This window comes from Ornithodoros turicata, chromosome 5 (assembly GCF_037126465.1).
Source record: "Ornithodoros turicata isolate Travis chromosome 5, ASM3712646v1, whole genome shotgun sequence".
Classification (NCBI taxonomy): Eukaryota; Metazoa; Arthropoda; class Arachnida; order Ixodida; family Argasidae; genus Ornithodoros; species Ornithodoros turicata.
The window spans coordinates 32,601,284-32,628,808 of record NC_088205.1 but is presented as its reverse complement, the minus strand read 5'-3'; the positions used below and the strand labels follow the sequence as shown (position 1 = coordinate 32,628,808).

The following is a 27,525-nucleotide window of genomic DNA, read 5'->3' as shown; positions in this document are numbered from 1 at the left end:
TGACTTGGAACAAGTTCGTCGAACGTCCTTGTTTGCCGATTTATGCCCTCGAATGTCGAGTCATGCAGTCTGCAATCGAACATGAATTCTAAGTATAGTCAAAGCTGACTGTCAAACGTCACAGGAATCTGTACACTTTCTTTTGTGTTCTCTTTTACACAATCATCGTTTGTGTGTCACGTAGCAGGGGAGTAAAGTAGCGGAGAAACTGCAAGGGTATTCAATGAATATCAGGACATGTGGTATAAAACTACTTGTTACATGAATACTTACTCGTATAATAAGCGACTAAATCATCAAGGGTTGGGAAAGTCATCTTGGAGGTGATATAGAAGGTGACGTCTTCGGTGGCTCTGATTCTATAGTGCTTCACGTGGTCCCCCTTCGTTTCGTTGTGGTCCCTGACAGACAGTGAGAATATTCCTATTTTGCATAAAAAACAGAAAGTGTACCTAATGAGTACGACAACTCGGATCGCTGAGAAGCAAGGCATACATGGATGTACTCGCCTGCACTGTTTTCGCTATTGCGAATAAGGTAAGTGCCGCTTGCATTCCCCGGCAACAGCAACAATCTCTCAGCCTCCTTGCGAGTGACGGTGCCGAAGAACCACCTATAACGTTGGTCTTTAAATTTGTATTCATTACATCTTGGGCTTAGTGTTACAGTAACTGTGGAGACACATCTTGCACACATGCATTCAAATGAATATGATATAATTCGCCATAGTAGTTAGTAACACGGTCCCTCAATATCTTTCTGGTCGGAAACTCCACTTAAAGCCCTGCACCATCCGCGGATGGAAGCGGATATCCGTAGGAAACTTGAGGGTTCGGTTGAAATATGGACGCTTGTTGTGATCTGTGGAACGGACACGGATGGCGCCGAATCAGGCGCAGAGCGGATGCGGATAAACCGCGAGATTGCGCCACCAGTTTTGTTCGCACTAGGCACCGAACACCTACTACAAGGTGAACGCAAGCCGCTCGCGCAACTGGGAGAGGAGACCTTCTCGAGTCGAAGTGCGCGTTCAGCGCCGATCTTCCCCTTCCCACTCGCAATAAACCATGCCTAATCAGTTTGTTGCAAAATTCCGTTTGTGCACCTGTTTATTAGTGCTTGGTGCCGTGTATTCTTTCGTGGCAGGTAAATCTGTGCTTGCTGTCTTGTATCCTTAGGTGGAATCAGGGACGCTCAGGACCTGCCCTCGCTACAAAAGCTATGCCACTTTGGTTTTTTTTACTGTCAGAACAAGAGAGAGGAAGTTGCCCGTGTGAACGAAGTTCGGTGACAACAGTTTTTGTTCTCATTTTTTTCTTCTGCGCTGTTTTGTCCCGACGGGAAATAAAGTTTATTTCCTGGAAAATTGGCTAGATATATCGAGCCCAGAAACTGAACCATCTCTGCGTCCCGTGGAGGACGCGGATTTCGCGGGTCGGGTGCGGATGACATGCTCAACTTTGCGGGTCGGATGCGGATGTACAAGTTGGTCGCCGTTGCCGATGCGGATCGGATGTAAATAAACTCATCCGCGCAGGGCTTTAACCACAGGGGTGGCATTCAAGGTATTGCTCCGTAGACGAAAGCATGCTGGGCGGGCGCAATGCATCCTGGACAGGTCCTGGTCGCACACCACAGCAAACGTCAAGGCACACGTACGTGACCTTAAAGATGGCCACGCCCGTGATCGGCGGCCAAACCGTTTGTAAACAATGCAGTTGCTGTTTTTGCGTGACGTTTTGGATGTCTTTCGACCACGGTAATTATTTTTATCCGATAATCTCACAGTAAAACGCGCCGTTTTGCAAAGGCCTCGTACTGGTGACGACTTCCAAAGATGTGATAACGACCGCACGTTAAGACTCACTGAGCTACCATGCTGTGAAAGAAGCACCGCATACTTTCCGCTGGCAAAATACGTCCATCTCTTGGCTTTATGACAACGGAAATATGTCAGTAAGCGGCAGAACGACATGTAAACAAAGTCACATGACCTCAAAATGACGTTTTCCATGACGTGCGACCAGGACAAGGTGGCGGTTTTGCAAACAGTACCCGCTTGAGGGTAGTTACAACAATGTCGGGTTTATGTCACCCCTGTGGCTTTAACTCCGCTCGAATACAATAGACGAGGCCAGGGACAAGACACAGAGCAGCTTCTTAGTAAGTGGATATTGAGTGAAGGAGGTGAGTTTTTCCCCCTCAACATTTTCACATTTTTCAACATTTTAAATGATCAGCAGATTCGATTCACACTTTCAATCACCAAAGAGTGCACAAGCAAAACTAAGAAGCGAAAAAGTATCTTACAAAAGACTTGATTTCTAGATTTTGTACAGCAGTGTGGCGAGTTCTTAAAATGTTACCAACGAAATTTGATTTCATTTAGTATATTATGTTTAGACAAAATAGCTCCTCAGTTTCCTCTATCCAACTTTTTTAATTATAAATGTCTTATTAAAAATAAATTCCACACGAGAAGGGTTTACAGTGCTTGCCCTCTTTCTTTACCATTTACCAACTTTACCATTCTTTCTGCTAATACAATATGTGGTTGCACCGATGTAAATATCGTTACTGTGTAGAGATGGGCGAACTTGACAAGAATAATACAATAATTTATATTTTTCATTGATGTCAAAGAGAAAAAGTAAAACAACAGCACACTGGTAATACGCGTCAAGAGATGCAGACCTGCAAGTTATAGGAACTGTGTAACATCATAAATAACAGTATACTGCACATAGAAATCCTTATGATTTCTATGATATTACAGAATCAAGTAATCGCTGCCACAAAGGAAGCAGAACCATACTCCAGCTTACACCAAAATACTTCTGTAGTGGTTGCGCCGTATTTGAAAACTAAGGAACCTGTTAGGTTGTGCAATAGTGGGGTGCGCCTTACGTTTACGAGGTAAGGGTCAAGAACTTTCGGGGAATGTAAGCAAAGTACGAGGAACGCCATCCAGTTTACCTGAATTTTCGCAACTATAGGCAAGTAACATGATTGTATTTCACATCTAGGTAGTCCCACCTTAATCTGGGAACAGACCACCATATCAAGCACATATACAGTCTATCATACCTGCTCAAGTTGCTGCAGACTACACGTTTGTCAGCATTGCAACTCCAGGGCCGGATGAAAACAAAAGCTTTCTACTACCATTCTCCCAAAAGAAAGGACTGCGTTGCTAGGTGGCAGGAAAGATACCAGAAATGCTCGCTACCAGAAGAAGATTGAATGGATACATGCAGGGACATTATAAACTGGAACTAAAATACGTTACTGCTCACTAGCGTAGTGCAACGAAAAAATGCCAGAAATATGGGCCCCATGAGCGAGCCAGAAGGTACATGGAAGAAATAAACTCACAAAACAGGTTTTCAATCCGAAAACACTGCCATGGACTACTTGGAACCGTGTCAGCTATGATCCTATGCTCTGTTTCACAAAGAACCAGGGGGCTTAATCGTTTCGCACGTTCAACTTAACGGCACGAGACAGCTAAACGGGTCGTTCAGGCTTACGAAACGAGCAACTTTATCGATGCTTTGCTGTGGTCACAATCTATGCTCCTCGTGAAGCCTCTTCTTTGTGACTATTGAGCACGTTACGAGCGCTCACGTGTTGTGACCTCACCGCCCTGAGCGTAGAGCAGGCTGCCAACGAGGCTGCATTTTCTTCGACCAATAGGTCTGTTTTATTTGTTCCGATAGCTCCCATTCTCGTGCTCTCATACACACTCTGAGAAAAAAAGGAGTCGAACGAGAGTATTAGGCAATTTTACACCCCTTGATGCAGTTTAACTCTCACCAAACACCATTGCAACTCCCTGTTTCTGCGTTTCTATGTTTTCATGCTCTAATAACTCCATTCAACCAGCGCTTTACTCCGTGGTAAGAGTTGAGCGCGAGGCGTCTTCATATTCTTGGACCGTTCTCGTTCTTTTCATTGCGTAGTCTAGCAACACTGACATCGCGCGGTCGTTTAGCGGTTGGCCGTTGTCGTGCGGGAACTTGAAACTGTATGTATTGACGATGTTCTCAAAGATGAATAAGATTATCTTCGAAGAACAACGTCGGCGTGCTGAAGTGCAATGAATGCCACAACTACAAATCATGTGTCTGAGTGTCGTCCTGTATGTACTTCAGGTAAGTATGCGTCCTGTGTTACGTACACGAATTATGAAAATGTGGTAGCGTTCACAGTTATGCTTCTTCAAGAGAGTTTCTTTTCGTAAGTGGACCTTTGTATCCTAAGGAGTCTCACTTCTTTGAAGAACAGGAACTTCAAATTGACGATAAGTGAAATCGTATTTGGGTAGGACGCTTTGTTAATTAATGGTAACAGCATTGCAGAATAGCTTTGATGGAACGCACTGCAGATGACGAAGGTGGCAAGTTACCTAAAGGCTAGCGTCACTCGGCATGGCTCTGGAATGAGAAGTCAACTGTGCAGGTTGTGGTAAGGAGGTACGCTGCACTGGTAAGTTTAAATGGGGTAGGTATTACCGCCGTTCGGTATTATCATTCACGTGTATCCTGCCGACGACAAGTAGTGTCAGTGCAGGGGCGGATCCAGTCCGTGTCGCTTTTGTTGTTGTTGTTTGGGGGGGGGGGCGTTTGTTTGTCGAAGCCCCTAAGTGGGGGGGGAGTGGGGGACACCGCTGCCAAACCTACTGTTTTGAGCGGGGGGGGGGGGATCGCCCAACCGTCCCTCCACCCGGATCCGCCACTGCATCAGTGTTGAGTTCTAATGCTGTTGTTACTGTTTCAGATTTACGAGTCGTTTGCACGGCCCATTGGGCAGACAGAGAAAGAAAAAAAAACTCCACAAAGGATGGATGACATTGCAAGGAAGAGAAAGGGACTAGTTAGAGTAATCATCAGCTCATAAATGAGAATATTATTGATGAACAAGATAGTAAGTAACCGACATAGCACCAATCACTTTTTACACGCACAGACATGATTCAAACCATTCATTTTCCTAGCATAGTTTGTTTGGCACAAGAAATTGTTAGTTATGAAAGTATTTGACTTATGATAACGTAACATATCGCCACTGCTCGGACTCCATTACCTATATTTATGTTGCAGATTATTACCCAGCATGAGTAATTCATGCCCTTGCTCATCTGCTGAAGGAGGTGCATCTGACCTTTTCACTTGTGTAAGTGCTCATCTTATTACAGGTGTTTTACAAGAGATATATTGGGAAGTGTATACACACATCTATTTTAGGCAAGATATTCTTGTAGGCTCCAAATTGTGAATTACATATGACAGCAGTTTCTCATATAAGGCAACTACCCTTCTGCCAAGAAAAAAGAAAAATCGAAAGTACATGTACTGCACTTTATGCCTCAGCCAGATGCACTTCAAAAGCCACGTCTCCCCCTGCTTTCTCATGAAAAATCAGAAAAGTGGGTGCCGATATGCCAAATTCCTATGCACTGATATGTTAATGTATAGTGACAGATGAACTTCGAATAACTGTTTTGCTTCCTGTTTGTAGGAGTTCGAAGTATATGCCAGGTGATAGTTGCATTGGGTGTGTGGCAACCTTATAATGCAAGAATGTACTTGTACCTGTGGCATCTTACCAGTTGTTTTCATAGGGTCATATTAAGCACTGAAAGCTTCCTTTTTCTGTTCTTGCCCATTTGTATCAGAGACACAATAAATGTTTCTTATTTAGATATACTGTTTTGCAACACTTATTTGCATGGTCTTCAAGGTGAGGAGACGACTGGAGTAATGTGCACTCCAGGTGAAGGGCATAACTTTTATGCCTTATGTAGCATAACAAGAACTCCCCAGTGGAGTTACGCTAGCCTCATGAACGGAGTTACTTTTACACGCAATATGCTGGAGTAAATAGGGAGCTGTATGGGAGTAACTTTTACTCTATACCATAGGAGTAAACTTTACTCCGTAGTTCCCGGAGTTGCAGATACTTTTCAAAAGGGGTGTTATTTTGCACCCCGGAGTTAGGACGTTTTACCCCCGTAAAGGAGTCGGTACGACTCCTTTTTTTTTTCAGAGTGCATGCTCGTTCCGTTCCAATGTTCGTTCCCATTCCCGTTCATCATCATCTTCTTTTTCTTCCCGTCTTAGTATATGGCTCGCAAGTCGTGTAAAAATAATGAACAAAAAGGTATGTCACTGTAAGTATAATCGTCGAGCAATACGCAAAAAATTTAAATCATATGTCTGCCTTGACGATGGTGTCGGGTGAGAATGGTCTTAAGTATGACACGAGGAGTAGTGTGTGCTGAGTTCTAGGGCACATGGGAGTCCGAGGCCATAAAGGGAAGACGTAGTGGTATCAGAAGTATCAGAAGAAGAAAGATGAGGAGGCTGCCTTTTCTCCTAAGCGTAAACACTTATTTGATTATCTTTATGTAATTTTTTCCTTCAAGCATGGAAGCACAACGCGCAGCCTTACTGTCAGTCTTCATAAACAGTAGGCTTAAACTTTGTTTATTTGTTTATTAGTGCTACACAAAATCAGGAACACACTTGAGATAAGGGACCGTGAGGGGGAAACCCTGTTAAACGGTCCCGCAAGAAAACATATTATTCAAATACATCTTATGAGGGAGTGGTAATGCAAGGGTAGTAGTCCGCACATAATGTAACAAGGAAATATACAAGATGATACACATCAATACATATAATATGCACAAACGGTGTACGTTGCTACAATGAAGTAATGGACATGAAGAAATGGACATGTCATTGAACTAAATAAAGATATTAATGCCGCTGTTGAAAGTGTAATTTGCAAGAGCGCTTGAAAGCGAGAAAACTAGTTATTGACCTTAGGTTATGTGGGAGTTCATTCCACAACCTAGTTCCAAAAGAAGAAAGGGAGAAATGACCGAAATTAGAGCGAAAGGCCGAACATTGAAGTGAATGCGACACGTTCCGTAGGGAATATGGTGGAACGAAATTTTGAAAGTTAAGTTGTTGTCTGTCAAAAGACCTGTAGAAAAAGTTATGCATAAGAAGGGAAACTTTATAATCACGGAGATCGAAAATATTAAGTACAGATAAAAGAGAAAAAGCGAACGACACCGACTCCAGACGGCCGACAGAAAGGATAATTCGAAGAGCACGCTTCTGGGCAAAAAGCAGTGGGCTCAGATTAGAGTTATACGTGAGGCCGTAGACTTCAAGGCCGTAGTTGATATGGGAATGAATCAGGCCGTAGTATATGGTTAAAAGTATGTTAGTTGGGACTAGGTTCCTGAGTTTGCTTAGAGCATACAATCCACTGGTGATTTTACTCCGCACATGGTTAATATGATGGTGCCAGGATAAGTTTTCCTGCAAAAAGACGCCCAGAAACCGGGTGACAGAAACACGAGAAAGGATATTCCCTCCGAAGGAAACCTGCAAATTAGTGAAATCTACTAAAACTAAATTCGCAGTGCAAGAAAACGTTTTTCACTGAGCTTGAACAGAACGTTAGTGAACTTTCTAATCCCGTCTTAGCACCGCGAAGCAAGAGAATGTTATGGAAGTATTCAAGAGAATCTACCTCGGGAAATGTAGGAATGCTTTGCTCTTCACATTCATTACAGCATCAATACTGTGTCCGCAATGTACTCTAAATGAGAAGAATTCGAAAAAAAAACTACTATAGGCATCCAATTCGCCTTAATTTTTCATCACACCACTCATAGCTATCAAGACGGTGTGAAGTACGGTCGCCAGTCCTCACAAACGGTGCTGACAGCGGTTTTTGGCTGACGGAACAACTTTACAAAATCTGTCTCGTCCTGTTGAAAGGCATCCAGACGCCGTCGCGTCCATGGGGCACGGTTAGTCGCTTGTGTGATCGCCCAAGCGAAGAGTCCTTCCGTCATCTTTCTTCGGCAGCTTCAACGTCGGCGAGTCGTTAGTAATAACGAAACAAGGAACCTTATCGACGCTTTGCATGTAGATTTTCTCTGCTCCTCGTTTAGCTTCCTCGTTGAGGCTTACTCGTTACGAGCCCTTACGGTTGTGATGTCACCGCCCTGAACGAACTACAGCTGGTGGTGTTGGTGATGGTGAAAGGGCTTGCCGTTGTCGGCCTCACGTATGTGGGCAACGTCACGACTGACGCCCTGGGGGAATGTGCGTCCTGGGCCGACTTCTAAGGGAACTGTGCCGACATATGTCTGAGAGCGTCTGAGGAAAACCCAGGAAAAACCCCAGACAGCACAGCCGGCACCTGGATTCGAACCCGGGTACCTCCCAGTAACCACCGACACAGCTACCAACGAGGCTGCAATCCTTTCGACCAATGGAGTTGTTTAATTTTGTTTGGATAGCTCGCATGGTTTGTGGCTTGTCGTTGTCACTTCTTCATCTTCTTTCTCGTCTTGATCTGCATCTTCTCGAGAATATCCCACATCCCTCATGTAACCACTGCTGTGAATACCATGAAAGGGAAAGGATGTCCTTTTGTACAAAATCGTGTAGCAATACATATTCATTTCCGTAGAAATTCTGTTTCTGCAAATCTCCAAACGAAGATGTTTAACATTCTAACGAGTGGGTAGACCCACTAGTAGGGCAAACGACCTCGTTCTATCGTTACTGGGGCCCTATTCCAATCTATGTCGGTAGCGCGAACGTGTCGTTCGGGAGCGAGAACACATGGTATCTGACGCAACGTAACGCTATCGAAGAGAATTTGGTATTCCCTGCGCTCCAAACGCGTCGCCCGTAAGCGACGGTGTCGCTCACGGGAACGATAGCCTCCACCCTGTCGTTATGGTGGGTCATACTGTCGTTAAGCGGAGCCAGAGCTCTCAAGACGGCTGCAGGTTACTTCTCGTGGCTTCTATCAACACCACCACGGTTTGCGCCGGTGTTTAGATCGGGCGAGAACGCGTTTTTATCAAATGAAACGTCTTTATTGAAACCACTTCACCGCGGAGGCAATTCCTCACTATCATACATGTCCAGATTATCAGCACAATACACAAAGGTCTACCTAAAGCTTACATTTCTCCACTTGTCACAAGAGCAGCATTCAGGGACACCCCCTCTGACACCCGGCTTGACCTGATAGCAGAGGACAACGCAAGGAAGCTAAGTTTACAGGGTGGTGCGTGAGTACGTGAGGAGGAACAGATCTGGGCAGGGAGAGGAGGACATATCTGAGGCGAACAATTCCCTTTTCGCGCCCCGATCTGATAACAACACGGATAACACGCCCGGGAGCATTCGCGTAAGATAAAGAATAAGACGTGATGTATAACTGTGGGAACGAGCATGAGACTTTCCAGATATCGGGAGATTGCCGGATGAAATTGGCAGGTTGGCGCCTGTGATAGCCCTCTGGACGACAAATTCACTAAATGCGAGTTCTAAGAGTGCAGCGAGGACAGAAGCTACGGTCCGCAGACGATACACAGACTACGTAATTTTATGATGATACCATCAGTATCAAATTGGTATCAAGAGATATTACGAGCTAAAATAGAGGAAACTGACAAATTGGCGCCAGTGAGCAGAGGTGGGCGTTTGTCCTCACTAGCCTCGCCCTCACCTCAATTTTCTGGGAGAAAATTTTTCCTCACCTCACCTCACCTAAATTTTTTTTCGAAGTTTTCCTCACATCACCTCACCTCAATTTTTAAAGCTATTTGTGTATTCGATGTGAAGATGGTGTATTCGATGCACATTGGCTTTGAGTGACTACCAATGTAAATGCATATACCTCAAGCGTGAGTGCATACAGGGTGCCGCACGAAACGTGTCATTCGACCATTATACGAAAACGTCTTAACGGAAAAATATGGGGTAAACAACTTTCTTCTGGACATTTAGTTTGTCACCAAATACAAATAGTTTCATCAATTTGCCATTGAAATACATTTTTTGAAATTGAACTCATGAAATTGCCTAGTCAATGTAACGTTCCTCTTTTTTTTTCTTTTTGGTGGAGGATTTGGCCTAGTCAGTCACAGAAAACGCTTCGTGGAACGATTGTTATACCCGTAAAAGTTGAGCAGAAATTGAGGTTGAGTTGCGGGTATGCGAATGACGCGCAAAGTCGGGCGTCAGATCAGCGGCGAGAAAGGAGGGCAGTCCCCGCCCAGATGAGAGACAGAAGCTAGAAGAGAGAAGAAGGCGGAAAGATATCCCGCGTACGCGCGGGAAAAGTTTTCATAAAGTGTGCGTTCGTAAATTTTTCCTCGCCTCACCTAAAAAATTTTCCCATACTTTTCCTCACCTCACCTCACCTCAAAAACTGTTTTGAAAATTTTCCTCACCTCACCTCGCCTCAGACATCACCAGAAAAATTGGCCCTCACCTCACCTCAAAGATCGTGAGGTGAGGGTGAGGAAACCCTCACCCTCGCACGCCCTCGTGAGGATGCCCAACTCTGCCAGTGAGTGCCACTTGAGCGACGATTTGGCAATATGTCTGAAGTATATTGTCACGCAGCGAAATGGGTCGGCGAGTCGTCGAATAAACAGCGAACGGTTTATTAGACTACTTGGTAGCAAAACACAAGAGTGATAGCTCTCTGAACACAACTGAGTCCAAAGAAATGAATGCTTTAGCCTGGAGCGCACAAGCATTTAAGCGTCGCGCCGAAAAGTCTAGAAACAGCACGTGCGTTTGCCAGAGAGCAGGCGATGTGTCTGGAAGCTTCTTGCTTCTAATTCAGCATGCGCCGGGATGAGATGTACCGTTTCGTGCCTGCCCTGGAAGTTTCGCGATGATGATTCGTGGCAATATAGATTGGGCTGGTTGGTGTAAATCCACAAGCGACCTAAGAACAAACACCAAACAACAACAGAGCGACTGGTGTGTGATCTTGTCTCCTGTTTGTTCTGTGGTCACTTCAAAATGAATGATTTGACCAAACGCTACTTCGCAGGCTCTAGCAAGGGAACCAGGTATGGGCCTCGTACTCATAGCTTAAGCATGGATATACAGACTACGTAATTAAGTAATGACATCTTCGATATCACGTTTATATCCAGAGTTATTACTAAATGAAATGAAAGATATGGACAATTTGGCGTCTGCGAGTGCTGTGGCGATGACAAGGTACTTTGCTATAATTGCGGTCCTTTCCAGGGTCATTACCCCCACCCCCCAGGGAGGTGTACACTCCCCCTGAATTTTTCCAACAACTCCCCTGGTATTCATGAGATTTCCCGATACAGCTTGGCCACCAATGCATACCCATAGATATGTATCCATATAGATATGGTTCGCTCCACTCGAAATCACGCAGACATCTTATCACTCCCGGGTACCGCATCTTGGCTTTTATGCGCATTGATGATAGTGCCAGCCGCAACAACAATGGCAAAGAAGAAATCGTCGTTCATCTTCGCTGCTGATACGAGTTGCGCAACGGACTAAAAGCTGATACCTTCCGCTTGAATTCAGCATGAGGGAGCCGCGACGATATGGCAAGGAAAAAAACTTGCCAAGATACGGGGCACAAAAGTGAACTTGCACGGCAAATCGCCGGCAGTCCGAACATTTACACGGCAACAGACACCTACGAGCACTGGTGCTAAAGTCTAAGGAAAAGACATCATAGATGAAAATACATATCCGTTCCGAAGCCGTTTGAATTTCACTGTTCATGGTAATCAACCAATTTTTCTCGAAGTGCAGCACGCATAAAGAAGTCCATGATGCGCTTACACGTTGACCTGCAAGAAATGACTAGGGCCTGACTTTTTCGGGTTTTATTTTTGGCCAAATTCGGGGGGTAAATATCGGGTGATATTTTTTATTTGAAAATTCGGGTGTATTCGGGTTAAATCCCGTTACGGCATATTCTGTCGTCAGGAATTCGGGTGATTTTTTTTCGTTTAATAAAAATTTGCCTTAACATGGAACTAATGTTTAGCAATGTTATCAAACTATTTTAATGCACGCTTATGAGTGTGCCACGCGACCCGGATGTTTTCGGGTAGATTCGGGTTAAACCCGAATTTTACAGATTTCGTTCGGGGGTAAATATCAGGCGGATACGGGTTTAACCCTAAAAAGTCAGGCACTAGAAATGACCCACAGTATCCCTGAGAAATAGCATCACTTGCCAACTTCTTTGACAAAAGTAAGAAGTAACCTTTCTGCAACCCCGATGATGGCAGGAGCAACCAAGGAATATACCACAATGAGTCACTGGTGTATTCTGCGTAGCGAATACTGGCCCTTGTACTGGGATTTTAACAGTGGTGACCGCAAAATTTGGAAAAGGCGCCGACAGAGCCCTCTAAAACCGGCAAAACCCTTTGTATCATGGTGCCAAAGGCATATTCGAGACGGCTTCTGCTATTGCCCTTCCCACTGCGATTGTAACGGAGGCGACCGCAAAATCCGTAAAAGACCGCAGCAGAGCCCTTTAGAACGGGTGAAACCTCTTTAATCGTGGTTCCAAGCAGATATTATCAACGGGTTATTATTAGAGCCTGAAGTTTTCGGGAAATATTTTTTTCTAAATTCGGAGGGTAAGAATCGGGTAAATAAACATGTGCTCTAAATTCATGCAAATTCGGGTGGAAAAACTTCCAGTATGCTAAATTCGGGGAGAAATCGGGCTCAGTTACTCAAACTAACTGTACTGGTTTGGTACAAACTGTGATGTAACTGCATTTGCTGCCAAACAAGCTAAGTGTGCTTTCTTACGGATTTCTCAGTGAGGGCAATTTGCCGGGTAAAAATCGGGTTTCACCCTAAAGAGGCAGCCTTCAATTCGGGGTGCAAATTCGGGGAAGAATCGGGTTAAACCCTAAAACTTCAGGCTCTAGTTATTATCAACGGACGCTCTTCTACAGGGATCGCAACAGAAGCGACCACAAAATTCGGAAAAGGCAGCAGCAGAGTCCTTTAAAACGTACGAAACCCGGTACTAAAGGCATATTCATGACGGCTTATGCTATATGCCTTTCTACCGGAACTGCGCAAGAGAGGACCGGAAAATTTGGATACGGCGGCAGCAAGGCCGTTTAAAACGGGCGATACTCACTGTATCATGGAGCGAAAGAAAGCAAGTTATCTGTGGCTTGTGCAATGCTATTCTGCTGGAGTTATAACACAGGCGATCCCCAAATTCGGAAAACGTGGCAGCAGAGCCCTGTTAAACGAGCAAAACCCCTTGTGTCATGCTGCAAAAGACATATTATCAACAACTTATACTATGTCATTCTACCGAGATCATAACACAGGCGACCGCAAATATCGGAAAAGGATGGAGCATAGCCCTCCAGAACGGGCGAAACCCCTTGTATTATGCTGCTGATGACATGTCATCAATGGCTTGTGCTATGCCCTTCTACTGGGATTGTAACAGAGACTACCGCAAAATATGAAAAATGCGGTAGCAGAGCCCTTTAAAACGGTCATTACCCCTTGTATCAAAGTTCCAAAGCCATTCTACTGGAATTATAACGGATGCGGCCGCAAACTCCATAAAAGGCTACAGCAGAGCCCTTTAAAACAGACAAAAACCTTTTTAATCATAGTGGCAGGCATTTTACACACATATAAAGACACGACGTCTTATGTTATGTCCCTCTCCTGTGATTGCATCGGAAACCACCGCAAAATTTGGAAAAGGCGGCAGCAGGGCCCTTTACAATGACTCAAATTATAGGTATCATGGTGCCAAAAACATACTATCAACGGCTTGTACTGGGATTGTAACAGAGGCTACCGCAATGATCGGCAGCAGATCGAGCCCTTTAAAACGTGCGAAGCCCCTCCAGTCCTGGTGCCAGGGCGTACATGGAGATATCGCGTTTGCGGAGACTGCTTCCAAAACGACACTCGGTAAGCAAAAAGCGTCCTAAGCTGATTTTGTAGTATGTATATGTGAAAGTAAGATCACGGGGTTTGAACCCCGTATCTTGTTCCCCTGTTGCACCCTGAGTGGTCGCGTTTGACAAAATCGCTTCCAAAACGGCGCTCGAAATGGCCAAGTGGCGAATTCCGTCAACTTCGGCGCTTAATATCATTTGATATAAAAATGATCATGCTTGCATGTCTCCAGTGTTTTTTTACATGGTGTTCTTCTCTATTAGACGATGACATCTTAAAAATTATATTCTGTTTTGCTGTTAATTGGCATAAACGCTGTCTCCTATTGAATTCACATTCTGTAAGGCCGCTTCCCGCATAGCGGCTGAGTATAGTGACGGAGTGCGCCGGCGGGAGGGTGACCGCGAATTTTGGGATTGAACTGTCCTGACAGCTCCTCCGATAGGAATTTAATATCGCGACTAATTCTGCCCACTGATTCTAATTGCGTGTAGGTCGTCAGCAAAATATCCGTGAATAAACAATCCGTGAACACAATTTCATATTATTTGTGCGTTGAACGAGAAGCGCGAGACTTCGGGTGCGTCCGAATAGTCCGAGATGCGCCACCGCATGCCGCACACCGGAAGTGCCGCCATAATGGTGCATATTCCGAATTCTCCACTGGCGCACATGTGCGTCACAGAAGGCGCACTCTGGGAAGTCCCCTCCGATGCAGGCTTCGCCGAGTGCGCTTCGCGTTTCCCGCTGCCGCCGCGTTTCGGAAGAGGGCGCGTTCGTCGAAGAGTTTAGCTGACGACAGTTTTCGGCGGCTGGGAGCTATTTTGTTTGAACAAATGGAGACAGACCAAGGTTAATGGACGTACCGGGAAGGCGAAACAGAGCGGAACAATTACACTGTGAATTTAGACTCTCCATTAGATATATATTAGCACTAAATATTGTATCCTTCGCTCTTTGGTTAATTTTAAAGGTACTGTAAAGTGAAAAATAACCCCCATATTCTTGCCCACTATTCTGCACATTATCATTGTTTGATAGCATACAGAAATCATTACCTCACAATTCGGCATATTTTTTACCTATAAATATCTTGAAGGTTGCCGGAACATGGACGATGCTGCCAACGAACGGCAAAAAAGATTCCAGGCGTCCAGGGATTGGTCAACCCGTACCACGTGAGAGTTAGTTTTGTAGAGAAGAAAGTTGACGCACATTTACGTTACAGCTAAACGTCATTTGAAAAATGACGTTCACTTCTATAGTTTCGACATTAATAAAGCATTCAGCTACTTCGCCGCTACGAGCTATTATCCGCCGCGCCGTCTGCATGGTCATCTCTGTTATCGCGTTTATTGCCTAAGCCGTGGGTGGTGACTTTGGTCACGCGAAGCAGAAAGTGAAAGTCAGTGACTTGTCTGTCGCTGCTGTGTCACGTATTCGAAATACCTATGCCTGGTGTACGCTGTGATGTCCAGAGATACAAAAATTGTTCATCTTCGACGACTGGCACTTTCTACAACGAGATTCCACAGGACAGTGCGCGAAAACCGATGTGGTTCGAAGCACTCGGCAATTAGGTACAACAGTCGTGTCGTGTCTGCTGAGCTCATTTTGCTGCCGATGACTACGAAGATGCCGCAGCAGGCGAAGTGCGAAAACGTACGAAGCAAACTGCCGTTCAGTCACCAGTTATTCTGCTTTACCGAGGTGACGAGCTCAACACGACGTCTAAGGTATGTACAGGTGTCACACATGTATAAATTATAATATGGCGATGACGTATTCCATTTAACTTATGTTATCCTATAACTGTTAGAAAAAAAGGTATTAATAAGGTATAATAATGTGCTCTTATACCTCTTTTATACCTTCTGCTTCAGATATATACCTTTGGAGGGTATAGAAGAGGTACAAATTTCTTATTTATACGTACCTCCAACCCTTCTCAAGGGTATGAAAGAGGTATAAAGGAGGGCTAACGTACCATATTTATACCTCATCACCATGCGTTCATATCCAGTACCAGCAATAGATCACCAGGCTATGCCTTTCACGGATACGATGAGGCTGCTTATACCTTCTGTTTCTTTATACCTGTATGGTTTTTTATACCTTTACTTCCGCAACGTCCTGTATCACATCATCATTATTTTTTCTTGAGACAATATCAGCTAAATTAAACGGATATTTAACTAAGAAACACTCACATCAGTACAGTACTATCTAAATCCACGTGGTTAGGTTATGGCTGCATAAAATCCTCATTGCTGGAATGTTGAATCTAGATGTCCTCACCCTTAGGGTTGCGTACGAGACGAAAGCTGCTCCACAGTTTGTCAAGTCGCCACCAGTATATCAGTATATGTTGTTCTGTAAATGTCTATCTGGCGATACATCGTGATACACACTTGAGGACTGCGCAGAGCGATCTTGCTCCTTGAAAATTTTCGTTAGATTTCAACTCCACATTTATTTTTTTTAGATGCGGAGTAATGTGCACGAGGTTTTCGTCCTACTTCACAACCATATGCGTTTGCGTGTGTTTGTAGTACGTGTGTGTGTATGTCAAAAACTTTTCTTTCTTCCAAAGGTGATTTTTCTAGTTCCCTCCTCTAAAAATACCTATGCCTAGGTGTGATGTAACACCATGATGGTACTCGTGCAGACCTTCACAGGGGTATAGAGCTATACCCCTAAAGGTATGGCATATAGCCCTTTGTTGAGGACTATTTTTTATACCTGTAACCGAGGTATAAAATAATACCTAAGAAGGGCTAACTTATTGAGCAGGCGATCTATACCTCTAAAGGTATAGATAGAAGATATATGGATAGAAAGGTATTAAATTTAACTTATGTTATCCTACTTTTCCCTTACTGGACATTGTCAACAAATTTCATTTTAGGGACATTCCACTGTTGAAGTGGCGCCAGATTGCTTCGTAGTATGTAGAGATCTCATCATTTGATCATATTTTGAAAGTTTCTCTTTTGAAATAGTTTTAAAACTGTTTCAAGTCGACTGCTATTTCATAGACTTGTGCATGGAAGTCACTGCATCGGATAACACTGATGCTGTCGGCACATTGTCCACGTCGACGGACACTGTTTGTGAAGTACACAGAAAAAAAGACTATTGTCTAGATCTGCACTACAAGAATTGAGAACCAGAGATATTTTGCAATCATGAGCTTCCCTACTTTGCAGGAAACAACAACTATACTCGAGCTCGACCATGCATACTGTAGCACTGTCCTCTACCACCACTATGAAGTCTGCATGTAAGAAATGTATAGAGGACTAATGCTCAACATTCTCTGCATTTCTCTCTTATTACTCTTTTTTTTTTTTGTGATCCATGCACTCAAGTTATCATGACAGAAATAGCTGATCCATATTGATGATCCAAATGATGATCCATATTGGCGAGGGGTGACAGCTTTCCTGGCTGTGGCTTCGTCATCCCTTCTTGCTTCTACCAGCTGCAGCTGTATGATTGCTCAAGAGGTAGAATAGGGGTGAGACTGTGTCCAGATGTTAATTTTTTTGCATTCCTCACATGCTGACGACACAAAGACACTTGAAAGGACATGACGTGGACCAGTGAATACATCAATCCCAACTCCACAGATTCTGCCACGTCCACAGGTGGAACCACTAGATTTGTTACACGTTGCAGACTTTGTGACATTTTGGAATCTTTGGACAGGTGCAGAACATTACTATGACGTCAACAGTGGGAGAAGAAACCGATGAGAACTACCAGCTTCTTTGAGGGGTACAGGAATACTCCCTGTTGAGGTATAGTTATGACTAACGAACACGAATTAATTTTCTAGAGATACATCCTCTACACCTGAATGCCAAGTGAAACAGCGAAAGTTCATTGTCTTTGAAGCCCCACTACTGGAATTGTTCAAAGTGTGTCGCAGCTACAGTGAGCCATGCAAGGCTACCACATCATATTGGTCCTAACTTTGCAGAGTCCCATATTTCAGACATAACAGTCATTTCTCTTTATTGCTCTCCCGACTCTACCTTCTCAGAGATTAACGTGGTTCTCCACGCGCTGCATGGGCACTGCCTTTTTCTACTCATGCTTCCCGTTTCTTGTTCTGTTGAATAAATCTTTAATTGCAAGTTTGCAGCCATCATGCTGTCTACTGTGTTGCCCCTCATCTGTGTTGATGTGCTATACCGTCCTTGTCAACATGCCAAACCTCTTTGTTGCCGCAGATCATAACTTCAAAGAGTTTTCCTCTGCACGCTGTGAAAAGTCTGCCGCAAGTGAAAAGTGTTGGGTAGCCCTACTTTTGGACGGAAACTACATGATGCGGCTGGTAACATCCACATATCTAAAATTTTAGTGGACAGAGATTTGCTGTTTTTGTACAACTTTCATTGTATATTTCTTTTGTCACAATTAGCACACATGAAGAGTTATCATCTCTACTCATCATCATGAGATGTGCTATCATGAGAAAAGTTATCATATTCATCAAGATGACAGGTCACTGTTGGATCTTTGTGCTGCATTATTATTCCTGTATTCTTTTCATCAACAGAGAATACGTACAAAAGCACACAAATAGTAAAACATAACTTGCTTGTTAAACTCAAAAGGGAAAGACAAAACTGTTTATACTTGAGACTTCGTGTTGTGTCTGTCCCTTCGTGTTCCCTAGTCTCAGGGTTTTACATTGTGCATGTTTATATTTCTCTTGTTTATTTTGTTCCAGGTTTTACAACTCTATGAAATACGTTAAAACATCAGAGGGCAGAGAGTCCTACTCTGTCTCCTAAATCCGTGGTCAATAAAAAAGAAAAATATAGTTTGAGTTGTGACAAAATGTCGCTTCTGCTCTTCTATTATATTTCAAATAAATGTTCTGGCGTGTCTGTTGTGTACACTGAAGCCAGTTTCGATTTGCAAGGCTGTCAAAATTACTTTACAAAAGTACATCTCAATCTCAGTAACGGATAACTTACGGGTACATGGGTACATAGAGTACATGGGTACAGTCATTCCCGTTCACAGAGTCTTTTCGGGCTAGTTTGGTTATTGAGTGGCTTCACTGTGTGTGGAAAAGTGTCAATATATTTCATGTTAAATAGAATTGCAAAGACAGAGAGTGCCTGTTACTGCGTAATAAATTGTTTAGTCATTTTGGAGTACTATTGTCCACTCCAATGCTGCATGGTTAACTGTGAACCGAGATCAAGGGTTGCGAATATTTGAAGTCAACGCTCAAGTCTTTCTTTACAAATGTTAGTTGGTGACATGATAATGAATCAGTTACAAGTGCTCCTTTTAGCGAAACAGAGTTAAGTGCTAAATCCCAATCTCGGTTCAAACATTAATTGGCATTTGGAAACCTGGTCAATATCAAGTATTGAAAGGTGATGAACACAGTTTAGCTGAACTACACTGATCTTATTTACTCCCTATATGTACAAGACACGAGTATAATCTACGAATACAGATATGCCCCCAGGTTGCTTAACCGTCCAGATAATAATAATAATCCAAACTAATAATTATAATATTCTGTGACTGAAACGGAAAAGCAACGAGAAAAGCTTGCAGCAAGCAAGAAATGAAAATTTGCTGGCATCAATATTTCTACAAGTCTGCATCCCTAATAGCATGCAAGGCGCAGGCAGGAAGAATCTTCCTATGGTGCTTTTTCAGAGCACCTCATATCCATCTTGTGAATTGCGATAGGCGATATAACGAAATTTCCTGCAGAAATAAGCATTTTGCGTTCAGTTTTTCGTTCAAGTAGCGCGTAGAGACTACACGGCGCTGCCGCGTATGTTGTCATACTTTTCGGTTTGTCGGATGTATGTAAAAGACACTTGCAGCTAGGACTTCGGTGTCAAGGCACAGTATTTCGAAATATTCGTTGTTTGTGATGCGATGGATTGTCCGCAGTATCCATCGGCTTGCATTTCCCACATGAACACCTGCACGACGAAAAACAGTGCTTGTTTCGGCTTACACAAGTGCTTCTGCTTGATACATGTAAATTTAAGTGTTCCCGGCACGGTCAGCTCCTCACGCCGTCCTCACCAGTATACTGGTGAGGACGGCGCGGTGACTCCGGTAAATCTGTGGACGGGGAATCTTCTGCTGCGACGGACACACTTCCCGGCATGTTATCGTACGAACTGAAGTTCTGTGCTAGCGATAGTTCTAGAATGCGAAGTTCTAGCGCAGTCAGGTTCGGGAGGTTCGACATCCTCGACGTAGAAAGTGGTCACAGATGCCCAATGCCACTTTCGTTATCGCCGGATTAGCGAGCGGAAGCGCGCGTATTACATGTGTCCTCGGCAGATGGCGCGGTGTGATGCAATTGTTGACAGACTGTCGGTTTCGTACTAGGTTCCTGGACATGCAACCATCGAAAATTCGATGGAAGAAAAACTACTGCGGTTTCAGCGGAGTTCTTTGACATTTGAACTTTAGAAGGTTCAAGCTTTTCGCTGAACATAAAGTTTCGATAGATTTATATTCACTTTTCGGTCTCGTTAAAGCGACACGAGCTTTCGCACCCCTGCACGGGAATGAGAAACGCCAAAAGATCGGTTGGAAGATGTGGAAAATCGTGGGGAAGACCCAGAACATGAGGTGCTCAGTCATGAGCAACCCGCAAGCCGCCGTCGCTGCCAGTCCCCAACACATATTGAAGTAGAAGTGTTAAACGAAATACGAAAGCAGACTGAGCTTTTTCAGCTGTTTTATGATTTATTTGCGAATGGAATAATAAAACTACACACAAATGCTCCCCGTGCGGGATTGTCGCTTTCAGCCTTGGATAAGTTGTCAGAACATAACCGTTGCTCACGACGTTGCATAATGGTCGTCATTGACGATTACAGTGTGCTTTGGGCAGGATAAATGCGCAGCAAGCCGATTCAGGTACTGTATCACGTTACTGTTGTTAGCAGCAGAGTTCTCGTCATCTTTTCTCTTCCAGGGTGCTCCTTTTGAGAGCGTTTTGTACTATGCTGTGCTTATTTTTCGTCCTTCCGTCAGTTGTCGTGTAAGACTTCTAGACACCTTCAAGCTACCTCACTCTCTGTGCGCATGCACATGAACTGCCTTGGTGTCCATGCTGAATTCCGAGAAATTATTGTCGTCGCTGCTATTACGGCTGATTTTCCTGTCCCTCATACTATGCGCCCTCTGGAGACTTTTTTTATTAAATATACGTTGCAGACGATCAGCGCCAGATGGCGCGCGTAGCGGTGCTCGGTGTTCGTTCGAATACTTTAGCTCGAAGGCGCACATGTGACGCACACTATGACGGCATGCGCGACGCATCACTATTCGGACGCACCCTTCTTCTATGCTCACCATGGGTGCGTTTTCTTATTCAACTCTGGCAACTCCGAGTTACTCTCAGCCGGTGAAAAATAGCCAGAGTAGCCAGATTAGCGGAAATGACGTCATAACTCTGCGGCGAAAATTAGCCAGAGTAGCCAGGGAGTGACAACTTTACTCTACTCTGCTCTGAAGAGAGTGTGTTGCTAGACGAGGGAGAGACCAGGGCGGATTACTGGCCACTTGTCGGTGCGTAGCGCAGCGTCGTCTCCATAGTAACGCGTGCTGCACGTGACCCGCTTCGTCGTGAGAAGGAAGAAGTGACCTTACTCGCAGCCTGCCACCATCGCCGGGTGTGTGGCGTTCGTAGCCATTGGGCGAGGAGGTCAGCCGACGCAAAACGCTGCGATGTTCGTCGTTGAAAATGGCGCTTGTGTACGGGTTTCTAGAAGACCAAGTAGCCACTTCAGTGCAGTCAACGAGGACATTTCGTGCTCACAAGGATGTCTTCACGTCGTTGTCGGAAGAGCAGTTTGTTTCCTTCTTCCGACTGTCCAAAGCCTCGTGTATACACATACAGGATATATATGGAAACATTGACATGACATCGAGTGTTTCCCATATAGGGAATGTTATATACCCGCATTAGCTGAGTTCGTGTGTATGTAACACACCATTGTGAAATTAACTCCGTCTTGCACAAGCATGACATTTCTTTATTTATGAACTATTTGGACACAGCAGTAAAAAAAACTAGCAATACTAGCGCTATTCATTTGTATGCCTTTTCTGCAGAAGCTTGTGCGCAAAATATTGTGATATTGGAGCCAGTGCCTGCGGGAATGAGCCAGTACATATTTTATTATCCGTATTGTTAGTAACTCTTTCATTGGGCATACTTGGCATAGGCGATCAATGCTTCCTGCGGTCCGCCGTTGTTGTTCCACGATTCTCCTTCGTTCTTCAAGGAGTTGGTGGACATTGATGGTGGCACCTGCCTCCTCCTCCGTCGACATCTGCCTCCGCTCCGCACATTTTGAGCTTGGCTGCTTGTTGTAGCCGGCATTTCTCTGGATGCCCCAGCAGTCTGTGTAGTCCTGTGCTATTTACCCGAATCACTGCTTAGTTTAGTTGTAGAACTAAAAAGGAGGACGAGATCACTCGACAAGCTCAGCAAGCACACCGTAAGTCCACCAAATAACTTTATTCTCGTCAGTATAGCAATCTTCCACGCGGCGTATAGTGCACAGATCACCGTCCTCGTCTTCTACGAATGTGATGCTAAAATAAAATACGAAACTAATTCTCAACACATGTGTAGAGTGAAAAGACAAAGAGACACCTCCGAGCGCCGAAGGATTCCCTTCGAGCCAGCGACGGCAGCAGACGATACCGCACTGCATTCGCATTGGCTGATTCGTGTATTACGTGCTCATCTAGCGAAGTATGTGCAAGAAGGTTTCTTTCCACGCGGTAACAAAATTTATATTTGTTAGAGGTAAATACAAAGTAAGTTAATGTCGTCAAATTTAGGCTTTTTGCTTGACAGACTTGAGTCTGCCACCGAGAGTAGCGTCATTGCTCCTCGCGCCGGCGAGGCTCGCCTATCCAGCGGACGACGGTGTCCTTACTGACCACTTCAGATCGTGCGTCGGCAGCGCGCGTTTGCCCGACGGTGGGCGTTGCCACGTTAGGCCGACGCACGCATCTTCTTCTAGCCCGCCATAGTAACTCTAGCCGTTCGCTACTCGGGTTGAATAAGAAAACGCACCCCATACTTCTCCATCGTCAACGCATCGTCGTCGTCGTCCTCTGCTTCCAAAACAAGGGGCATTCCACGTAGTTCTCCTCCTGCTACACGTACTATTGGCTGAGAGCGCGGCGTCTCGTTCCCAGACGTCTTAACCTCTAACGACAGTCAACAAACTTAAGGCCAGTTCTCACTTGGCGACGCCCGACGCGACGTCGTGAGCGGGCGGCGGAAGTAGAGGCGCATATTCGCCGCGACACGAATTTCACGATTTTCATGTTCCCACCAAAGTGACATCCCGTCGTCAAAAGCAGACGAAAAATCAGGAGGCGTGGCCTTTCTGTGTCACCTGATTGGTCGCCGGTATATCGTTCTCGGCAGCTGTCGCCGACGTCGTGAAAGAAGTCCGGCATGACAATTCGTTTTTGGCTCGACGTCTCTCCTGTCTCAACGCCGAAAATGCACATCTATTTCCGCCGTCCGTTCACGGCGTCGCGTCGGGCGTCGCCAAGTGAGAACTGGCCTTAACCGCACTGTCGTTAAAAGCGACATGGGAATACCAAAAGTGGCTGGTGTCGCTCCCGGTGCTTGTTATCGCCTTCTACCGATACTCGTCTATCGACACCGTCGCTGGCGTCGAGTTCACGAGCGCCTCGCGCTTCGTTAGATCATGAGCCATGTAGGCGATGAAGCCTGTGAGCACGTGAACACATTCGTTAGGCAGACGACACCGTTGGCCGTTAAGCGAGCGAGAGATTACGCCTTTGTCCCGTTAACGAAAAAAACGCGTCACGTGAAATGTGTCACGTGTTCGGTGTTAACGAGAGCCCCGCCCCTCGTTAGCTCGCGAGCGATGGAAGCGATAAAGCCCCCTGACATTTCCAGACATATCAGTGGTACAAAACATTCACGTGAGGTGTAGGTATGGTTCATAACTCATGAGTAATCATGTGCATAACGTCTGGATTATAAAATGTTCATGGGAGCTTTCGAAAAACGTGATTTGACAAGCACCAACAACAACTGACATGATCCTGTGAATGACTACAGTGATGTTGGTCATTGTGTTTCTGTCAGAACATTTCCGTTCGACTCCCAAGACTTGTCCAAGACTCCCTTCTGATGTCCCGGCGGGAAAAGCAATATTGGCGAAAACGTGGCTGCCGTCTGCTTCCAACCTAAAAGTTGTTGGGCCAAGCTTGCAAAAAAAGCTTGGGCCAAGGTTGGGGATTGACAATGGCCTCACTCGGGCCGACTTAGCTGGCACAAGCTCGGGCCAATGTAGAGGGCCGACCTGCCAAATGTAGGGCCGATGTCTGTCCAATAAGGAACCAAGCTTGGGTACTGATTGGGTAAACGTGGGCTCTACAGTGGCCCATAGAACAACACCTGTGCATGGGCCAATCACGGCCCGTTGCAAAAAAAAAAAAAAATGCATGGCCCAACTATTAAGCAGCGCACCGCACCATGCAGCTTTGGCTGCCCCCCAAGGACAAAAACAACGTCGGCAAAATGCCGTGCCGACGAGTGCTTCCGACCTAAAAGTCGTTGGGCCGTCCTTGCAAAAAAGATTGGCAATAGCTAGGCTGGCCTACTCGGCCTTGGTTGGTGCATTATCGGCCAACAAGCTTGTTGCTTGATACGGATCTGTACCCTGGCCAATGACTTGCCAAGCATTGGGCAGCCTGCATTGTGCAAAGCTAGGCCAAAGCAGTCCTGTGACGTCGCTCGTATTCATACTCAATCGTCTCGCGGCGTAGGGGGAGAATCATAAAAGCTCGTAATATGCCCGAGATCACTAGAATCAAACAGCTCACAATAAAGAAAAGAAATTGCATTTCTTTCCTGAGGAAGAACAGCAGATACTATACATAGGTTTCTCACGCGAGCTTCAACAAATTCGAGAGTCCTGCTCGCGTGTGAGTCAAAATGAAGGGTGAGGTGTCCAAGTTTAATTTGACGCCTACACAAACAACACTGAAATGAGGAATTGCTTGTCGTATTAGCTCACCATGAAGATAATGTATCTGTTTGTTACTGCTTTTGGTTTGAGACAATCACTTGGCAATCGAAAGTTGAACTTATGCAGTGCTACACCATTCCGCGTTTCCCTCTCCCCAAAGCAACATACCGAGATTGAACCATGCTTGGCAAGAGCTTGGCTGCACTGTAAAAAATTGCCGTAAATTTTACGGTCAAAATCTATTTTTTTGCCGTAAAAAGAACAGGTATGCTACTGTAATTGGAAATACGGTCGAAGTAGTGTAATTAATACGGCACCAATGAAATATGCCGTTATTATGACTGTTATCACGTACATAAGAAAGTAGTGTGCCCGTAATCCTGATTACGGTCAAATGACTGTAGATATTACGGTAGTCTGCCACACTTTCACATGGATTCCAGTATCTGACATTGTGCTACGCTTGCTGGGAACAGTGAATTTTAATAAATGGCTGATTGCTGTACATGTATACATGCATATGGTGGCACAGTGTTGGTATGCATTGTATTTCATTAGATGGTACCAGTTGAAGTTGGTCTGGTGAGCAACTGGAAGTGAGGTGGTGCCAGTTCGAACTGGACCAGTTTACCTGTTTGGGGGAAGTTTCGGTTTCAGTGCCATGACATATTAATATAAAGATTGCAAGGCGAAGTTAAAGTAATTTTATTAGTAGAAAAAAATCATATGTCAATTTTTGGAAAACTTCATTAGCGTTAACGAATGTTATTTTGGAATTCTTATATTTGCATTTTGTGCGTTCCTGCTCCCGTGATGAATGATGCGTTCTCTGTGCAACGGTCGCTTGCTTAGCAGCTTGCCTGTACAACGCTTTTTTGCTCGTTATTAGCGTGATGTGTGCCACAGGCGTTGGTTTTATAATCGAAAGGATTTGTCTGTAAGTTACGACAGTGCGACAGTACAATGAGCGCCAGCGGCCGGGCGGGCGGGTGTTATAGGATTACAGCTGGACTACAACTGTGGATACCGCTTTATCGTGAGTACTATGCTTAAGTGCTTTTCCCTTGTGCACCATTTAGAAATATTACTTCTACTAGAACCTCATCTCTTTGTTCCGCGTCAGGTTCGTGGCACCTGTATGTGCATGCCGTTTTACGAGTAACATGTACGAGTAGCTAGTTAACGTTACCAGAAACTTGTTTCATTCTCGTGTTTTTGTCTTTGTATTTCTTCGTTCATGCTCGTGTTTTAGATCCTTCACACCACGGGTGTTCTCGAACTAGCGTAGAACTAAGAGCTTCGCCAGCTTTCGGGGGCAATGAGTAGTACTCACTGCCCCCGAAAGCCGGCGAATCTCTTAGTTGATATGTCCAACTACTCCACAACAGAAATGTTGAGAGATTTGCGTGCTTTTTGGGGCCACGACTGCTCAAATTAACTGCACACTCTAATTACATGTTGCAATTGAATAATATTTACTTGTGTCTTTTCAACTTTCCAGAAACCTTAAGCTGCTTGGGCTCAAAGGAAAATGTCGATCCATCGTGTGCTATTAAGAACATCTCACATACTTTGTTGAATGATTCAAGATGTCCACAAGGTAGCCGAGCAAGGGACCCATCAGCCATGAAATATTATCTATTCCATGTAACTCTGTAGTTCCTCTACTGCTTTTGTTTAATTACATTATAGTTACGCTACATGTACATTAGAATATGTGCAATGTTTGATTACAAATAAAATGTAATTTTGCATTGCAGTTCTTTGGATCTGTCGTTGCTGGGAACAGCGATCCTGCAAAGTGGCACTGGTTGCCTACCAGCTAGCCTCTGTCCGAGCAGGCCACTGTAAGTCAAGCCACTTCAACTTGTCCCAGTTCAACAATTAGGTTTGCAACCAGCTCCAGTCGAGACTGCGACTGGTTAGAAACCAGTTCAGATTGGGACTGGCCAGAAACCAGTTGGGCCAACTGGTTTCTGGCTGGTCCTAGTCACAACTGGTACCAGTTGGCCCAACTGATTTCTGGTCCCAGTCTCAGCTGGGACCAGTTGCAACAGGGACTGGGTGAACTGTGTTATCGAACAGGGACCAGTTGTCCCAACTGGTACCAGTTGAGCTGGAACCGGTTGCACTGGTCCCTGTTCGATAACACAGTTCAACTGGTACCAGTTAAAAAAATTTTTGCCTGGGGTACTCCCAGAAGACACGTACTTTCGCCTTATTGCACGCGAAAAACGAAATGATCCTGTGTACTATTTCCAGTCACCGTTACTTGAAGCTGCTGCCGGCTAAAAGAAGCTGAGCAAGCTCCGTGCGCATATGCCCACTGATGTAACCTGGAGGTAAATTATCTTGCTGATGTGTTAGATTTACTTCTTTGTCCTATTTCAGTGCTTCAAGATACTGAATGCTAAACTGCTCTGCTGTAAATTTTGTATTCTAGGTGAAAAGATGTAAGAGCATGCGTGTATGACATATCATGTGCTTCATATGCGTATGACTTGTCAATGTGGTGTTACTTGAACGATGTCGTGATTGTTGAACATGTTTAACGTGTTCTTGACCCTGCATAATTTGTTTGGTTCCAATCAGTTCCAGCAGAGATGGTCACTTCTGTGCACACCACCCTTCCTGGCCAAGTCGTGTGGAAAGGCACCCAAGACACCCTTGGCCTTGGATCA

The 27,525-nt window shown here is 44.8% G+C and overlaps 1 protein-coding gene and 2 long non-coding RNA genes across 9 annotated transcripts in view; 2 read left to right on the top strand and 1 right to left on the bottom strand.

The window, feature by feature from the left end:
* Nucleotides 1–27,525, bottom strand: part of LOC135394316 (tyrosine-protein kinase Fyn-like) — a 204,460-nt gene that overhangs the window by 15,767 nt on the left and 161,168 nt on the right. For 4 of the 5 annotated variants that reach the window (XM_064625007.1, XM_064625006.1, XM_064625008.1 and 1 more), the window contains 2 exons: nt 510–613; nt 274–423 (listed from right to left, as the gene is read on the bottom strand). In XM_064625007.1, the coding sequence (XP_064481077.1) occupies nt 274–423; nt 510–613 (254 nt within the window). Of the gene's footprint in view, nt 1–273; nt 424–509; nt 614–9,008; nt 9,058–27,525 lie in introns of those variants that run through there. The other variant, XM_064625010.1, reaches the window with a different exon arrangement.
* On the top strand, nt 15,186–18,944 carry LOC135394321 (uncharacterized). Of its 2 annotated transcripts, none has more exons than XR_010422835.1 (5): nt 15,186–15,538; nt 17,012–17,311; nt 17,381–17,452; nt 17,514–17,605; nt 18,041–18,944. It is a non-coding gene; the product is annotated as an uncharacterized LOC135394321 (long non-coding RNA). The 2 variants fall into 2 exon arrangements; XR_010422834.1 differs by lacking the exon at nt 18,041–18,944 and adding an exon at nt 17,644–17,956 and having other exon boundaries at nt 17,514–17,582.
* On the top strand, nt 25,706–27,499 carry LOC135394322 (uncharacterized). 2 transcript variants are annotated; one of them, XR_010422837.1, is made up of 4 exons: nt 25,706–25,880; nt 26,346–26,691; nt 27,107–27,186; nt 27,437–27,499. It is a non-coding gene; the product is annotated as an uncharacterized LOC135394322 (long non-coding RNA). The 2 variants fall into 2 exon arrangements; XR_010422836.1 differs by having other exon boundaries at nt 25,706–26,691.